Genomic DNA, 16,602 nt, shown 5'->3' on the forward strand with positions numbered 1-16,602 from the left:
ATAGTCACTTCCACGAATTTATTGTCTGAATTAAATAAACAACACTCACCATTGATTCTCCTTGAGGAATCTCTCGGGGTTATTGTTAGAGTCGATGTAGATCTTGGCGAGCGCGTTATGTGTGGCCGGCTCGGTGCAGCCTTCGTGCACACGTGTTTCCAACCAAGGTAGGAGGAGCTTCAATCTGGATAGATAAAAATAAAACTTTAGTAAAATAGTGCACTTCTTGTGTCGAATATGTTTAGCAACTTATTGCTTACTCTTATTCACATGAAACTAAGACACAAACATTTTTTTTTTTTTGTAATAACTCAGGCCCCGGAATCACAGACACAACAGAAAATCTATTGTGTCGTGGCCCGATCGGGCCGTTCGGGGCTCAATGGATTAAATTCTATTTGAAAATTAGAGTAATTTTAATAGGCAAATAGATAATAATTCAATATATTACAGATTACTTTACGTGACAATTTTATCAATGACCAAATTGTTAGCTTTTATAATTATATATACCTATTTCTCTTCTCAACTTCTGCCACAAGTTCATCAGTAGAGAACTGGCCGCGCACTACGAGGATCAAGTTCTTGATTATGTCCTCCGCACAGTCGACGTCCAAGAGACCACCGACAACCACTGGCAGACGTGATGGGTTCACCTATAAACAATAAAGAAATATAGACATCAATAAGAAATATTTAAATTATTTTTGACGTGACAACGTCTTATAATTCGATAGAGCCGGCTGCACGCACGAAAAAAAATGACTCATGCGGCGTTACCTCGCTCTGAGGCGTTCCATGTAAGGCTTGAAGTGCAAGCGAGAGCGCGGAAAGAGCGACAAAGAAGCACAATCGGACGCTGTCACGTTCAACTATCTTTTCTAATTTCTTTTTATTTGTAAGCTTCAATAACATTTTTATTAAATAACTTTACTACTAACACAATTTAAAGCACTGTTTCATTTTTTAAAACAACAAAAAAATTGCATGTTTCAAAGTCACGAAACGAAGTTACTTTTTGAGATATTTTTGTTTATCTTTCACATCGTACTAAATTCCAAAAATGAAAATAAGTGCAATATAACACTGTACCTTTTGCACATAAATCTCGATATACTTCTGCAAGCTGTTCCTGTACAGGTAGAGCACCAGGTCGTGCACAAAGTCGAATCTGTCGCACACAATGATCAGCGGCAGTTGGTCGGGCAACTTCGCTTCCTTGAGGAAATTCTTGACACGCTCTGCGTTGTAGCAGTTAGATTCGCGGCAAATGCGCTCGACCTCTTTGATCTGGCCCGTTTTGCATGCCGCCTAGAATTTTTTAAGTTAAAGTTTTAATAATAATTTATTATATGTTCAGGTCCAATACGTCTACACAGAGAAACAGATTTAAAATAAGTTCTGCGAGACATTATTCTACTCTGGATAAAAATTACTAAAAGGACATTTTTTCGCAAATTTTCAATACTTCCAGGAAATGGTATAGGAATAGTAGTTAATGCTTTCAAAGCATATCAAACATAAATTATACAAACTTAGAAATAAACCATATATATCATTTAAATAATCAAAATAACTTCAACTAGGCTGAAGTAATAATTACCTGAATATACTTGAAGTGAACTTCCGAATCCTGGCTGAAATTGACAATAGATCCAAGGAAATAGAACAATCCCTCATACGTCTTGAAGCTCTCGAAAAGTTCAATTAGAGCTTTAGTTGTCAATTGCTCATGGTACTTGGTGGCAATCTGTACGCAGATCTGCAAGTTCTGACGAATGTTAGCTTGGAGCATCGCCTTGAGGCATTCGAGCGAGTCCTCCACGGAGAGAGTTCCGAAATAGGTGACGAGCCAGTCCGCGGACAGCAAGTGTGTGTGAACCTGTAATTAAAGATTCAAATAAAATAAAAAAAATAATGTAATTATAGATTAACCCATTGACCACCGAGCGGCCCGATCGGGCCGCGACACAATAGATTTTCTACTGTGTCTGTGATTCGGGGACTGAGGGATTAAAATATAATAGATACATAAAATTTAAAAATAACTTTGCTATACATCAAACCGAATTTAATTGAAAAACGATTGCACAACTCATATTTGTAATTTTCCATCATAACATACATATTTCAAAATTTAACCAGAATTGATGCAAAAGTTTTCGAGTTTTGTGCAGCATACATAAACATTTTTAAATACAGAGTAATAATTAACAGCTAGCCTCTTCTTAAAGTTAAAACTGTCTCAATTTATCATCACTTATCCTATTTAATTATTGTCGTAGGATATTAATTATTTTATTTCATAACCAGCTTACCGCCCGCGGTTTCGACCGCTTTGTCTAAAACCTAATAAATTATATACTAAGACCTACCTCTTGAATCAATCTATCTATTAAAAAAACCGCATCAAAATCCGTTGCGTAGTTTTAAAGATTTAAGCATACAAAGGGACATAGGGACAGAGAAAGCGACTTTGTTTTATACTATGTAGTGATAGTGATGTCTTTTTTTCAATTTTGTAACAAAAAATCTAACATAAAGTCAACATACCACAGCCCGCTTAATATCATACAGGTCGGTATAATGTTCCAAGGCCCGTTGCAACAGCCCCGCCTTTTCGCACAGCTGAGCGACGTGCGCGCGGTCGTAGTGAGTGAACATGCCGTTGCCGAGGATCGCGTCTGCCACTTGGGGGGCCGACATTAAGTTCATTTCGAGGAGACTGCAATAGAAAATTAAAATTAATAACACACTTAAAATTTAATTACATTAAAACCAAACATTAATTTAAAATAATTATTTATGAACCAACTACTAGTCAGTGGAGTAATTAAGGACTTTTTAACGGCATTTAAACAGATTTATGTATTATATTTTTGCATCGCGTTATGCTGTGCATTCTTATCACTGCCGCACATTTACCGTACCACTATATCTCGCCCTACATTAATCGCCTAAATTGAAAGAGACTTAGCTGCCGCGCATTTGCATGCCAGTGAAGTGACATCTATTGGTCTAAGATCCGAATATAGGTCGACCTGCACCGGCGTGATAATAGAATGAGACCAATTTTATAATAAACTAGCGGTCCGCCCCGGCTTCGCCCGTGGTACATGTTTACGTTTTCTCTACATAAGAACCATCCTCGTACTTCAAGGAATATAATAAAAAAAGAATTATCGAAATCGGTTCAGCCGTTCTTGAGTTATGCGCTTACCAACACATTTTGCGATTCATTTTTATATATAAGAAGATGTAGTCTATTAAAAAATCTATTAAAGATGGGTTGACTGAAAAAATCCCGGACAGGATATTTTTATTAATTTTTAAATAGACTACATTTATTATAAAATTGGTCTCATTCTATTATCACGTCGGTGCAGGTCGACCTATATTCGGATCTTAGACCATATATTATGTTAAAACAAGCCGCTCACCGTGTCTGCAAAGGTCCCTCCTCAGGGCGGTTGTTCTTGAGCGCGTCCAGCAGGAACGCGGTGCACTGCTGCACCATGTTCTGCTCCATGAACACGTCCACAATCTGGTTGATGTCAGCGAGCGGAGGCTCTTCAGCTACAAGCATGCCCGCAAAGCCGGCGCCTTGTTCCGGGCTCGTGCGCATGACGGAGCGCAGGAGGTAGATGTAGTCAGGCGTGTAGCCAACCTGAAAATATATATGGGTAAATTTGATGCCAATACGTTTTCAACGCGTTAATTGACTATTAGTAACTTAGGCCCCGGAACCACAGACACAATAGAAATCTATTGTGTCGTGGACCGATCGGGCCGCTCGGTGGTCAAGGGGTTAAGTAGAATACGATAATAATTGTGTCAAATTTTTCTGATAATTCTTTTGAAACTAAATTATTCATCAATCACAATTTCTATTATTAATTCAAACCGTTATGTGCAAATTTTAGTTATGATGTTAAATGTTTATAATGGTATAAACTATAAAGTAAGAACAATTGATAAAAATATCGAAACCAAACATTGCGAAAGCTTTTTCCGTTTCAAAATAGCTGGATAAATATTTCAAAACTCACCTTCTTAGCATAAAGCACAATTTTCTGAAACTGTCCAGTCTCAGCGAAACACTGGATAACTTTACTAGCCACGTTCGCGCGGAGATACACCGACAAGGCCAGAGTTGGATCCACCTGTTTCACCAGATCTCCAAGTTCTTCCGAACATTCCAACTTCTCTTCCTTCAACCACTTCTCCAGAAGTTGTTTGCGGCCTGATTATAAAATACATTTTTAACCAAGTTCAAAAAAAGGAGGAGCTTTGAGAAGCTCCTCCTTACGGCCGACATATTTTTTTGTGAATGAATTGGCAAAATAAGCAGATTATTTTCGGACCTTTCATAAGCAAAATGAGTGTAATAAAAAATCTGAATATGAAAAATAGGATGTCCATTTATTCAGGCTCATTTTCAGTTTTTGAAAAGTTCAAAATAATAACAATAAAAACTCATCCATATAAACACTAACACATACACTGTTTGTGCAATTAGATATGTTTATTTTTTTAACATTGTCATCTAAAACAGTTCAAGTTCATAGCTCTGTGATAAAAAGTTTAATGAACAGAAGTGGAGATAAGATATGAAGTGCACTTGAATATTATTATCTACTAATAAGTTAGAAAAATATTTTAAACACGTATTTTATTTATTATTGTAGTACACGTCTATTACTGTAGTCGTAAAAATATGCACATTTTTTTATATCTTGAAAAACGGATTTAACATCTGTATATTTTTGCTTTCATATGGAAAGCGAAAATACACGGAATATGAATGATTTTTATTTATTTTTTTTATATTTAGATCTGAAATCAGTCGCTATAAGCCGATGAGGTGACTGGCACGAGATTATGTAGATGACGAGACCAGTGTCTCGTCTGCCTTCAAAAATATATCTTTCCTTCTCAGCCTTTTGGCCGTAGGGGAAGAGTTTACAAGGCCATGGGCAAGGGGATTGGAATGACACGTGATTGTGATATTAAGAATTAAATTTAAGAGAACAAAATACATTGACTATCAAGTAACACAAACCTTGCAGCAGCACGGGGCGGCACAGCTCGAGCGACTCGAACTTGTTGAGCTGCGCCTGGTCCAGCAGGATGCCGAAGTACTGCAGCAGCGGCGACGTCTGCCCCGGCTGCGTCGGCACCTGCTGGAAGCGCTGGATCGTCTGCGGCGTGCGCAGGATGCCGCGGGGCGCCATTGCTGCCACCTGGTTTGGTTTTTAAATCGTAATATTTGTAAAAAACACTGAATAACACAAAAAAATTTATAAACTGGAGGAAGGATGGTTGAATTCCACCATCGAAAAAGGGAGGATCCTCGATCAGTCTACTGGCCGGCCGTTAAGGCCCCGATTAATGATGTCGGAAAGTTGTAAATGATCTGTAGCGAAAACATTTCGCTTCCGCGATTCAGAGCGAGATATCGCTACAAAAACAAAAGTTAGTATGGCAACTTGAAATAAGTAAACCATTTCTTGTGAATATGTTAAAACTTTATCCTGCAATTGTGATTGTGAAAACTACTTGAGGATGCTTTAGTATCTATTTACAGTTAAATTAGAGCATAAAAATTTACATCAGCTATAAAACTAAAGTAATTCCAACTCCCATCATCCACGGCAGTAATAATTCGACAGTAAAGTAGTAAAGTTTATTACGGAAGTTTTAATGAAGTTATTTAGTTTTTCATCGTAAGTACAGATAAATATTTGACACAGGTTTGACTAGAAGCGCGCACTTGCAAGTATACAGTTCAATAGAACTGGTTCTCAAAACGCACGCTAGAAAAGCGCGCGATAAATATCACGAATGTTTCCCTATTAATAACTCAGGCCCCGGCGGAACCACAGACACAATGGAAAATCTATTGTGTCGCGGTCGGATCTGGCCGTTCGGGGCTCAATGGGTTAAACAAAACCATAATAAGACTCTTCTTACCTTCGCAGCTTCCCCATACTGTCCATTAGTGAACAGCATGTTGAACTTCCTGACAAACAGTTCTTCAGCACCAGCCAGGTTGTTCCTCACGGCCATTCGGAGAGCCAGCTCTGGGTTCTGCAGGCCATTGTTGATGTATGGCACAATGGAGTCTTCCTCCACTGTTACCGAGAGCACTTGGCCCTTGCGGTTCACACCTATGAATTACAATTTACAATTTTCATTATTGAAGTGAAAACTTCTTTAGCGGCGTTGGGTATAAAATCTTAAACTCGCGTCAGGACACGTGGCCTGATCGAAAAAGCGTAAGACGGATGTTTTTTTTTTTAGCCCTTATATTCCATGCGTAAGACGGATACCATTCCAAAATATCAAACATGCTGAACGTTAAGTTAATTAAGTTTTCACTTCTGCTGGCACTCCTGGAGTGCAACCCGTCTTTTTTTTTAATTATTTTGAATACTATGAAATCAAACCTTATTACCGTAAGTGTAAATGGTTGTTCTAAAGTTAAATATTGATTACTTCGTACTGTTTCACAGAAACTTTTTAATTTACAATACTTTTGTCCTTATAGAATTCAATTAACTTAAGTATGTATCCAGTTAATTAAATTGCATCATAGAGACTTCGTGAACTTTCCAAATAAAACAAAATCTTACCAATAATTCCGCCAGTGGCTTCATGAGGTGCAGTCACAAATATGGTGTCAGATGAGATGCGGTTCATGTAGATGCATGTTCCGGTCTCAATGTCGTACATGTGAATGTAGCCGTACTTCGTGATTAGGTAAATAACATCGTATTTGGGCGACACTTGCATCGCTACCGGGAAATCGTTCTGCGCTTCAGCTGGGAAGAACACATCAACCGCTTTCTTTTGGAAAGGTTGGTTACCGGCTGGCGTCTGCCCCACCTCTGTGAATAGAAATATTATTTGGATATTTATGAAGAGTGGTGAACAAATTTTCATAATCAAATATTGTTGTGAAGTAGCAGTATGTTAAGTTGCATTGGATTTGAATATAATAATGTGTGTATGTGTTTTTTAGCTGAGTTTGTTCAAACAAAATCTGAAATTAAGAATTAAGCTTAATATTCTAAAAACTCAGCCACAAAATGTTTCTATTCTCACTTTAAAAAAACTGTTCACAAAAAACTCTGACAAAATTGTTCCAAAGTTAACCAACAAAAACAACTCACCGATGATATGCAATTTGCCACCTTGCGCTGTACGCACTGCGAAACAGAACAGCGTGGAGGGTTCAGCATTGCCCTCCGCCTTGAACGTCGCGAACGATGCCGCGTGCCCCTCGATCGGCTGAGAGCACTTGCGTTCCACAGAGTACAGCTGCATAGCGCCCACCACGCGGTTCTGTTGCGCGGATATACCTGGCGAACAAGAATAAAGAAAAATATTAATTATTTAAGTAATTCAAAAAAATATTCAAGAATGATGATGATGTTAAAATTGAACATCTGAACATTTATAAATTTGATAGTGTAAGAAAGTTTGTGTTCTAATTTTTCGTAATGTTGCCGTAAAATTAACACTTGGATTATATGCAAACTATCAATAGTTTGGAAAATCCAAAAGTGCACGCCTCATAATTTTTTTTAATAATTATTTATTAATTATTATTTTTGTTTATTTAATAACAATTAAACCACATCGAATCAGACCCTGAAAAATGAAAGGGTTCTATTCCTGAGCATACTCAAGCGTAAGAGAAAAAAGATGTAAAATTTTCGTCGGCGCCATATTGAATTTTAGTTTTGACCTCATATTGGTTAATAGATACCCCAATAACCATGAAAATGACACCCATGACGAAAATATGTAAAATTTTCGTCGGCGCCATCTTGGATTTTAGTTTTGACCTCATATTGGTTAATAGCTACCCCAATAACCATGAAAATGACACCCATGACGAAAATGTGTAAAATTTTCGTCCGCGCCATCTTGAATTTTAATTTTGACCTCATATTGTTTGATAGCTACCCCAAAAACCATGAAAATGACACCCATGACGAAAAGATGTAAATTTTTTGTCGGCGCCATCTTGGATTTTAGTTTTGACCTCATATTCGTTAATAGCTACCCCAAAAACCATGAAAATGACACCCATCACGAAAAAAAGTCAAATTTTCATCAGCGCCATCTTGGATTATAGTTTTGACCTCATATTCGTTAATAGCTACCCCAAAAACCATGAAAATGACACCCATGACGAAAAGATTTCAAATTTTCGTCGGCGCCATCTTGGATTTTAGTTTTGACCTCATATTGGTTAATAGCTACCCCAAAAACCACCCACATTTGCAAATGTGTTTGCTACTTAGGAAAAGTTCAGATTTAAAGATATAAGTAGGTAATGTGACGAATTTAATTTATTTCATTCCGACTGTTTCTCGGAATAACATACATTTACTAAGAATTGCATACAATGCCGGTTTTAATATATTGCCGGTAACATAATATTATGTATGATAATAATTCTTAAAAAAGTATTTTATACATTTCTTAAAAAGCTTCGATATTGTATACAATAATACAATTCATATTCAAATTGTTGTAAAATAGTCACACTTTTTTAAGTTGGTTGAATACACTAAAATACTTATAAGGATCGTACCTACTAATAAAAGTAACAAAATGAATTTTTAAAGTTCCCAGTAATCTTCTGGAATCAATTTCAATAAAAATATAAAAATTCACTTCAAAAAAAAAAAAAAAAAACAGCCGAGTTTTTTTTTGTTTATTTAATAACAATTAAACCACATCGAATCAGACCCTGAAAAATGAAAGAGTTCTATTCCTGAGCATACTCAAGCGTAAGAGAAAAAAAAAGATTCGATTAGTAAAGTATTTCGGTCGCTATCGTGTTAACAAGAAAAAGGATCCGCACATACAGACACACGGACGTCCAAGACAGAACTTTTTTAAACTGTTTTTTAACTAGTTTAAATAACAAAAATGACATCAAAAATATCATGAACGTTAAAAATAGTGTTTTTTCTTAATATGTGTGTGTATGTATTATCTTACAAGTGCAATGTATGATACATAAAGACATTTTAAGTTTGAAAAATCAGATGTTTTGCGCGAAGCGACAGTAGTACCCACCTCAACGCTTCGCTTATGAGGCGTGCAAAATGAAATAAACCATAACATACTGCTTTAACCGTTATATACAGTTATTTTTCCATGCATATTTTGTAAAAATATATTCTACATATTGATTATTTAATAATACTTTGATTATTAACTTATAAACTTACCAACTAACAGTAACCACTGCTGCTTCGGGTCAGTCCTGTAATTGATGATCTGGCATTCAGCGAGCGATGAATGCCGATCGAACATCTTCACGGGCGTCGAGTCGCCTTCCATGGACCAATGGTAGACGGACATCTTGGTCACTAGCGCGAGCGTGTTCGGAGAGATCCACTTCCAGAACACGACATCCTCTGTCATGGTGTGCGCTTTCATCTTTGATTTCATCTCGATGTTGAATATTTGGAGGGTCTTTTGGGCCGCTGGCATATGAATACAACTAAGTTATAGCAAAGAGTTCAAATGAGCGTGTCATATTAATATTATTCAGTGTTGAAAACAATATAGAAAATAGAATAAAAATAAAATTATTTCCATTTTATTTTTCTTAAATGTTTTACTTTTATATTTTTGTTAAACTAAGTACCTAAATAGATTAGGAATCTATTTAGGTAGTTTAACAAATCGAAATAGTTTTTAATTCTTAAATTAGCTTCATTTACATGTCAGAAAGAAGATAAAATATCATAACTAAATTAAATAATCATTTGCATATTGTAAAGTAAGGATTCATATAAGATGCAATCTTATTATATTTTTATAGCCATTGCTTATACTTGTAGCTAAATGCATGTCAAGGCTGTATTATGTATATCTGGTAAAGACAATGACATAATCACAATTTGATATTTTCCGAATGAATGAAAAATATCGAAAGAATTTAAAATATTCTTAAAATGGTTATTGTTGAATTGTTTCGATAGATATTAGCTAAATTTTTGTGAAGTTAGATGTGGCAGTGGTGAAAGTAAACGCCCACCACTTCTAAGTCATGATGTCAAGTTGCCTTAGAAAACCTATTTTACTCTAATTTCGTCGTCAGATTATCCTAGAGAAACAGAGAAAAGGCAATAAAAACGAATCGTTCAGTCATCACAAAAGCTTGAAGTTATTATTGATATCATACAAAAGTATTTAGAATATAAAATTATTTTCTGTACTTAGTACATTAAGTTGACTATGACAAGTTTTCATTTTAGAAAGTATACTATTTTTAAAGCAATATAATTTAAATTATAGTTTTTTGCAGAAATTAATCATACTGTAATATGAATGCAAGACAACATTTCGAACATAAAATTCCCATTTACTCGCATGCTTCCATGTTCAGCGCATTTTACATTACTTTTCATATAAAAGTGAAGTCTAATATATGCGTATGACTCATCCACGAGTCAGTGCTCTAGCCTGACGGCGAACCGTGACGCAATCGATAAACATGTCTTCCCATCCTATGTAAACAGTATCATGCCGTATTGTCTTAATATTTTTGTTATATTTCGATAAATACCATATATTCCATTCCATAAATTATAATTATATTAAAGAATAAGCTATGATTTTCATTACCAAAAACCAACTAGTAACCGAGCAGTCTTTTTAGGCTTTCCCATTTCCGATATCTATAAATCATGTTATAGGATAAACGACTATGCTATCTAAAAGCATTTATCAGTATATCACCACCTTTATTGGTGGTGATTCAACAATAGTACGGTTACATGTTCATAAAAAATAATCAAAACAAACTTGTGCAATTTGGCGTTTGTTAAGTGCATAAGTCTGTATTAATTAAATAAAAATGTTTATTTACAATACATAAATATTGTTTATTATTATAGTAATTATCATTATCATATTCTAATATTATTGTTTATCATTTCGTGAACCGTAAGTTTATGATTCAAATTGTAAAAGGTCAACTGTCTGGTTATTCTCGTATTTAGACTATATTTATAGCTAATAGACCGGACTCTCAGTGGAGTTTCGTTTGCAAAAATCGCGGACCTAAATCTGACTTCTGATATATATTGTATAGATCCCAGACATCCTATAGACAGATGTTGCCAACCAGTTTTGTGGTCCCCCTGCCCGCACCCCGGTAATTAAATATGGCATACAAAGAAAAAAATAAAAATTTCCAAAACATGCCGTGTGGGGTAGGTATCAAATGAAAGAACTTATTGAGTAGATCACGAATATATAGCATACTATATACATTTCTTACACTTTCTCTAAGATTTTTTAGAAAATTTACGAAAATGGTCCATTTTTGAGTTAACTTTAAACCACTATAGATTGAAAACTCATGAATATATTTTTTAAATTATTATTTTAAATAATTAACAATAGTCCATTGTTTACGATTCAATATTTCGTACAGTGAAATAGTTGCATGGGGGAGTGGGGGGAGCATTCAAAGATGGCGAGTATATTTTCAAGTTCATATAGTATATAGTTATTTTCATAAAATCCACCTCATAGCTCACTTATATTATATTACGAACTATTGAATCATAAACAATGGACTGTTGTTAATTATTTAAAATAATAATTTAAAAAATATATTCATGAGTTTTCAATCTATAGTGGTTTAAAGTTAACTCAAAAATGGACCATTTTCGTAAACTTTCTAAAAAATCTTAGAGAAAGTGTAAGAAATGTATATAGTATGCTATATATTCGTGATCTACTCAATAAGCTCTTTCATTTGATACCCCACACGGCATGTTTTGGAAATTTTTATTTTTTTCTTTGTATGCCATATTTAATTACCGGGGTGCGGGCAGGGGGACCACAAAACTGGTTGGCAACATCTGTCTATAGGATGTCTGGGATCTAGACAATATATATCAGAAGTCAGATTTAGGTCCGCGATTTTTGCAAACGAACATCTCCTTGGAGCCTGCTCTATAATTAATAAAACAAATGCATTATTATAGTAGTAGGATCGAAGATACGAGAAGAAAAATAGGTTTCAAATATGATACAGTGCATTCCCGAAATCTTATATAGTGTATCAGATACACTATATAAGATTTCGGGAATGTCCACATTGGCCAAACTAAAAACAATTACGCAACCAAAAAGTATGTTAAGTTGGGTATTGTTAAAGTTTTCTGAAAACCGCAAACAAGTAGGCAATCAATGTGATACCGCACTATGCTATTATACGCGTTCTGGCTTGGCGATCTGCCTACGCCCTCTTTTTAATCTCACTACCCCGAATATTGAGGTGTGGGCGTTTCAATGACACTCAGCTTAACGACCATTCTCAGTTTAACCTATTTTTTTGTGAAAATTTGAACATAAAAGGCAACTTAATTTCTTCACCAAGACTTTGAGAAAAAAAGTTCAAAGATTTCATTCAATCTACCGTCAAATCTAATCAATCATAAAACAAAAACGAACATGCAAAATTATACCGCCTCGCATCGTAAAATTGATATTGCAAATTGCATAATGTTAAAATGAAAACAAAATTTAGAAGCGATATTTATGGCCATATAATTTTAATCCATATGTGCATCAAATGTTTTGAATGTTTCGTCGACCGATTTGGCGAAGCATCAATTTTTCGGCGATGAATTCGTAGCCAAGACTAAGTTTATATAAATCAACTTTCCGCTTTTTTAGTATGTATTGGGAATTTAAAATCTGTGGGCTAATACACTATTTACACAAATAAATTAAATTTACAAAATGAACTTGCAAAATATTATATTTGCTTTTTGTTGCAAAATATACTACTGATATAATCATAAATACAGCTTTAAAGAGAAAACCTTATAAATGTACTTAAGTGGGTAATTATTTGTATTAACAATTATGTAAAAGACATTAACTCTTGCTCTGTACTATTGTCATGTTAAATGAGGTGACTGAACCAGGAAAGAAGATTTTTTTTAATATGTTTTCTGTGTGACATTATGTTATTACAGACTTTGGTCTCATTATCTTTATCAGTCATTCTATCCTGCCCTTCCTTATTCCTACTATCCTACTAATCCAACTAATATTATAAATGCGAAAGTTTGTGAGGATGTGTGTGTGTGTGTGTGTGTTTGTTACTCTTTCACGCAAATACTACTGAACCGATTACAATGAAATTTAGCACACATATAGAGGATAACTTGGATTAACACAAAGGATAGGTTTTATCCCAATTGGAAATCCCACGGGAACGGGAACTATGCGGGTTTTCCTTTGAAAACGCGGGCGAAGCCGCGGGCGGAAATATAGTATTTTCATAGTTTCAGTCTTTATAATACAACATTTCATTTATTCTACAAAATAAAATTGATTATTTGTACTACTAAAGTTTTACTAAGTTTGAAAAATATAAGTCTTCTGGACAATGTAAATATAGTATCCAAGAATATTATAATTTTTCATTTAGTGTATGAATGAATTTCGTTTTTGTATATAATATATGTATATTTATTTCTTCTACTCATAAAAAAATTAACTCATTTTTGTTCTTACACTATATTAATTAATAAACCCAATAAGAAGACGTTATTATTAATGATCTCAAAAATGTGGTGACTAAACTAAATATTTCCATGGTGAAAGGGTTATGTAACATCTCCATCTTGTGTCAAACAGCTCTTTTATTGGTTGACATAAAAATTACAATTAAATTTAAATTCTAGCATATCTTGTTCTTTAAACAATTTATTTCTCTACCAACCAAGTCATACATCATCAATCAATCAATCACTCATCATAATTTTTTTGGAAATAACGGTATTCAGAATACAACCAACCACTCATCACAAACTTTATGGAAAAAACGGTATGAATAAATTGTTTGATTTCTAACCTTCCACCCCTGCCTTTCCCTTGAGTGCGATAACCTTGCTGGCTGGGTTCATGATAGCCGAGTCGGCGCTGATCGGCCGCCTGATGGGGTTCGTGGGGTCCCCAATGTCAATGATGACCACCTCTGAGGTGTCACCAACCTTCTCACGGACACAGATGAATTTGTCCGACTCCATCGTCAGGGTGTTGAAGGAGATGGACGCCGGATTGATGCCGATGTTTGTGAGCTGCAAACAAATAGTTTTAATATATCATGTACCTAATATATAAAGCTTTATTCACGTATTTTTTTTAATAGTAGGTATCAAGTCTTTCTTTTATAGTCTCATTGTGATAAACATTAAGTAAATAACAAAATATAACTTATTCCTGTATGGTGTCGAATGAATGTAATTTGTTGTTACAATTTTCTTTATTTTTAATCTTCTATTAATAGAATTTAAGACATAAACTAAATCATTTTGAATGGACTTAAAGGATAATTATTTTTACAAAAAACTAAGTACCAATTTATATTAATAAATTAAGAGTTATAATTTAAATTGGTCTATAGAAGACACAACAGCTTTAAAAAAAGTGAATCATCAATATTGGTTCACTCAGTTGAAAGTTTTAAGGTAACAAACCCAAAAATAAGTGAATTGAGCACCTCCTCCTTTTCTTGAATATGTAGAAAATTTAAGTGGTGCTTAATACAATATATTCTTCATTTTCTATATCTTTCTTTATCATGTCATCAAAAATAAATCATCAATAATCAATGTCTTAACATTAAAGAAAGTACTAGTAGAATTCATTCTGTTTAATTATTAAGAATTCATTTTGAAGTACTATTATAGCTACCACCTAATTTTATATTTCATTAAATTTGTACAAGAGAATTTTCATTGATAAATATACAAATTCAAATTCACTATAATATCATTGTTCTTTAGTTAAAGAAAGTACGGACATTAAAATGTACACTCCTTAATTTTTATTTTATTAATATTGTGAAAAAACCCTAAAAAAAAATTAAATTTCATCAACAATACATTGTTATACACTTATCAGCTATATTTATCAGTTACAAATTCATAAAACAACTAAAAGGGATTAGTCACTGTTGTAAGAGTTTGTGCCCTTGTTTCTTTTGGTGAATACAATACATTAGGTAAATATAGAAAAGTATATACATTAATCTACAGTGTATAAGGTTTCTCTTCACCCTTATTTCAATTTGTAATATATGCAGGAACATATTCAGACAGCATAACTTTTACTTTCCAATTAGAAATAAAATATTTAAAAGTTACATATAAGAAGAAACAAAACATAATTTCATACATTTTAATCCAATAAGTACATTGTATAACTGTACTGTATCTATTGAAAGTTATTTGGTTTCAAATATTATATCAAAGTTGTAGTGTAATACTAATTAAATCATATTCATTCCATTCAATAATCTAGAAAACATATGATCCAGAAGGAATATGGAACAAATCAATACCGGCACCCTCTGGCATTTGCTAGGGGGTGGAAACTGTCAAGCAATTGCGCAATGTCATTTTACTATCACATCCTACTTCTACATATTGAATACTAATAGAAAAGCAGAACAAAGGGGATATCCAAATGATAATTAGCCCTTTCTCATCAACCGCTATCGGCAAATCTGTTAAAAAGTGATGGGCGTACTCACCTGTAAATGCTCTTGAAAACGTATAGGTAGTGGTTGAGCCATGGTTGCTAATTCCCTTTATTTTAACTACACCAAGGAAGCTATCGAGCGATCTTCAGATATCGCGGCCTCTGAAAATATAACACTATTTCAATTTCACTTTTCTCTCATACGATACGATACGAATAACACCTTTTGACAATCAACATGGCGATCATTCATGTTTCAAAGCGAAATGATTAACGACCGGAACTAGAAAAATATATTTGTTTTTATGCAATTACATTTACGTTACTCACTATTTAATTTTACTTCTACATGAAGAAAAATTAGGTAATTGTTTCAATTTTTATTTGTAAGGAAAAAACTACGATTAATACACCCACAGCTGCCACATACACAAATGAATGAAACAAAATGAACCGTGAACGATTATGAGAAAGACAAAGACAGCATCAAAACTGCTGACCAATCAAGTTCTACGTTCGAATACTTGTACCTATAGTTTACTATTTGATTTTTTGTAAAGGATATGAAATTTCATTTTTTTAGTTATTATTTCATTTAAATTTAGTAAATTATTTGGAATGCTTGCAGTAAAATTATAGGTAAATATATAAATACTATTAGAACCAATTGAAAACTAAACCTAAGGTTTCGTAAGTATTTTAGGCGACAATATTGGATTGTGTTGGTGGTTGGTGGGGTCGTGGTGGTGTCTTACGTGCAGAAAACGTAGGAAACGGCAGGAAATGTTTTTTTTTTTTAAATATATTCTTTGTTAAAAATAATATAAAAAAAAAATTAAAATATTTACCTATATTTCTCATTCTAACTATTTCTAAAATTAAATCTTTTGAATAAAACCCAGCTAAAAAAGGAATTCCACATAAAGCTAAATTAGAAATATTCATACATAAAGAAGTCAGAGGAATATAAACTCTTTTTGTTTTCTAAAAATTATGTTTGACATTGATAGGTACTATCTTAGAGGCTTAGGGCGTATTCAGAAAGAAAGCTTGAAA

At 33.9% G+C, this 16,602-nt stretch overlaps 1 protein-coding gene and 1 long non-coding RNA gene across 2 annotated transcripts in view; one reads left to right on the plus strand and one right to left on the minus strand.

Annotated features, from left to right (window-relative positions):
• The window catches only part of Chc (clathrin heavy chain), a 31,908-nt gene extending 15,897 nt beyond the window's left edge, over positions 1–16,011 (minus strand). The window contains exons 1-15 of the mRNA XM_090114721.1: positions 15,877–16,011; positions 15,599–15,708; positions 13,916–14,141; positions 9,255–9,512; positions 7,176–7,364; positions 6,636–6,890; positions 5,974–6,170; positions 5,063–5,243; positions 4,050–4,243; positions 3,441–3,667; positions 2,554–2,725; positions 1,604–1,882; positions 1,093–1,311; positions 514–656; positions 50–184 (exon numbers count right to left, since the gene is read on the minus strand). Coding sequence (XP_089970847.1) covers positions 50–184; positions 514–656; positions 1,093–1,311; positions 1,604–1,882; positions 2,554–2,725; positions 3,441–3,667; positions 4,050–4,243; positions 5,063–5,243; positions 5,974–6,170; positions 6,636–6,890; positions 7,176–7,364; positions 9,255–9,512; positions 13,916–14,141; positions 15,599–15,640 — 2,717 coding nt within the window. The 5' untranslated portion in view covers positions 15,641–15,708; positions 15,877–16,011. The remainder of the gene's footprint in view (positions 1–49; positions 185–513; positions 657–1,092; positions 1,312–1,603; positions 1,883–2,553; positions 2,726–3,440; positions 3,668–4,049; positions 4,244–5,062; positions 5,244–5,973; positions 6,171–6,635; positions 6,891–7,175; positions 7,365–9,254; positions 9,513–13,915; positions 14,142–15,598; positions 15,709–15,876) is intronic.
• The window catches only part of LOC149899010 (uncharacterized), a 156,612-nt gene that overhangs the window by 96,832 nt on the left and 43,178 nt on the right, over positions 1–16,602 (plus strand). The window lies entirely within an intron of this gene.

The sequence above is a fragment of the Colias eurytheme genome, chromosome 21 (genome assembly GCF_061535395.1).
Source record: "Colias eurytheme isolate Ceu_HAF_F1 chromosome 21, ilColEury1 Martin Lab GWU primary, whole genome shotgun sequence".
Classification (NCBI taxonomy): Eukaryota; Metazoa; Arthropoda; class Insecta; order Lepidoptera; family Pieridae; genus Colias; species Colias eurytheme.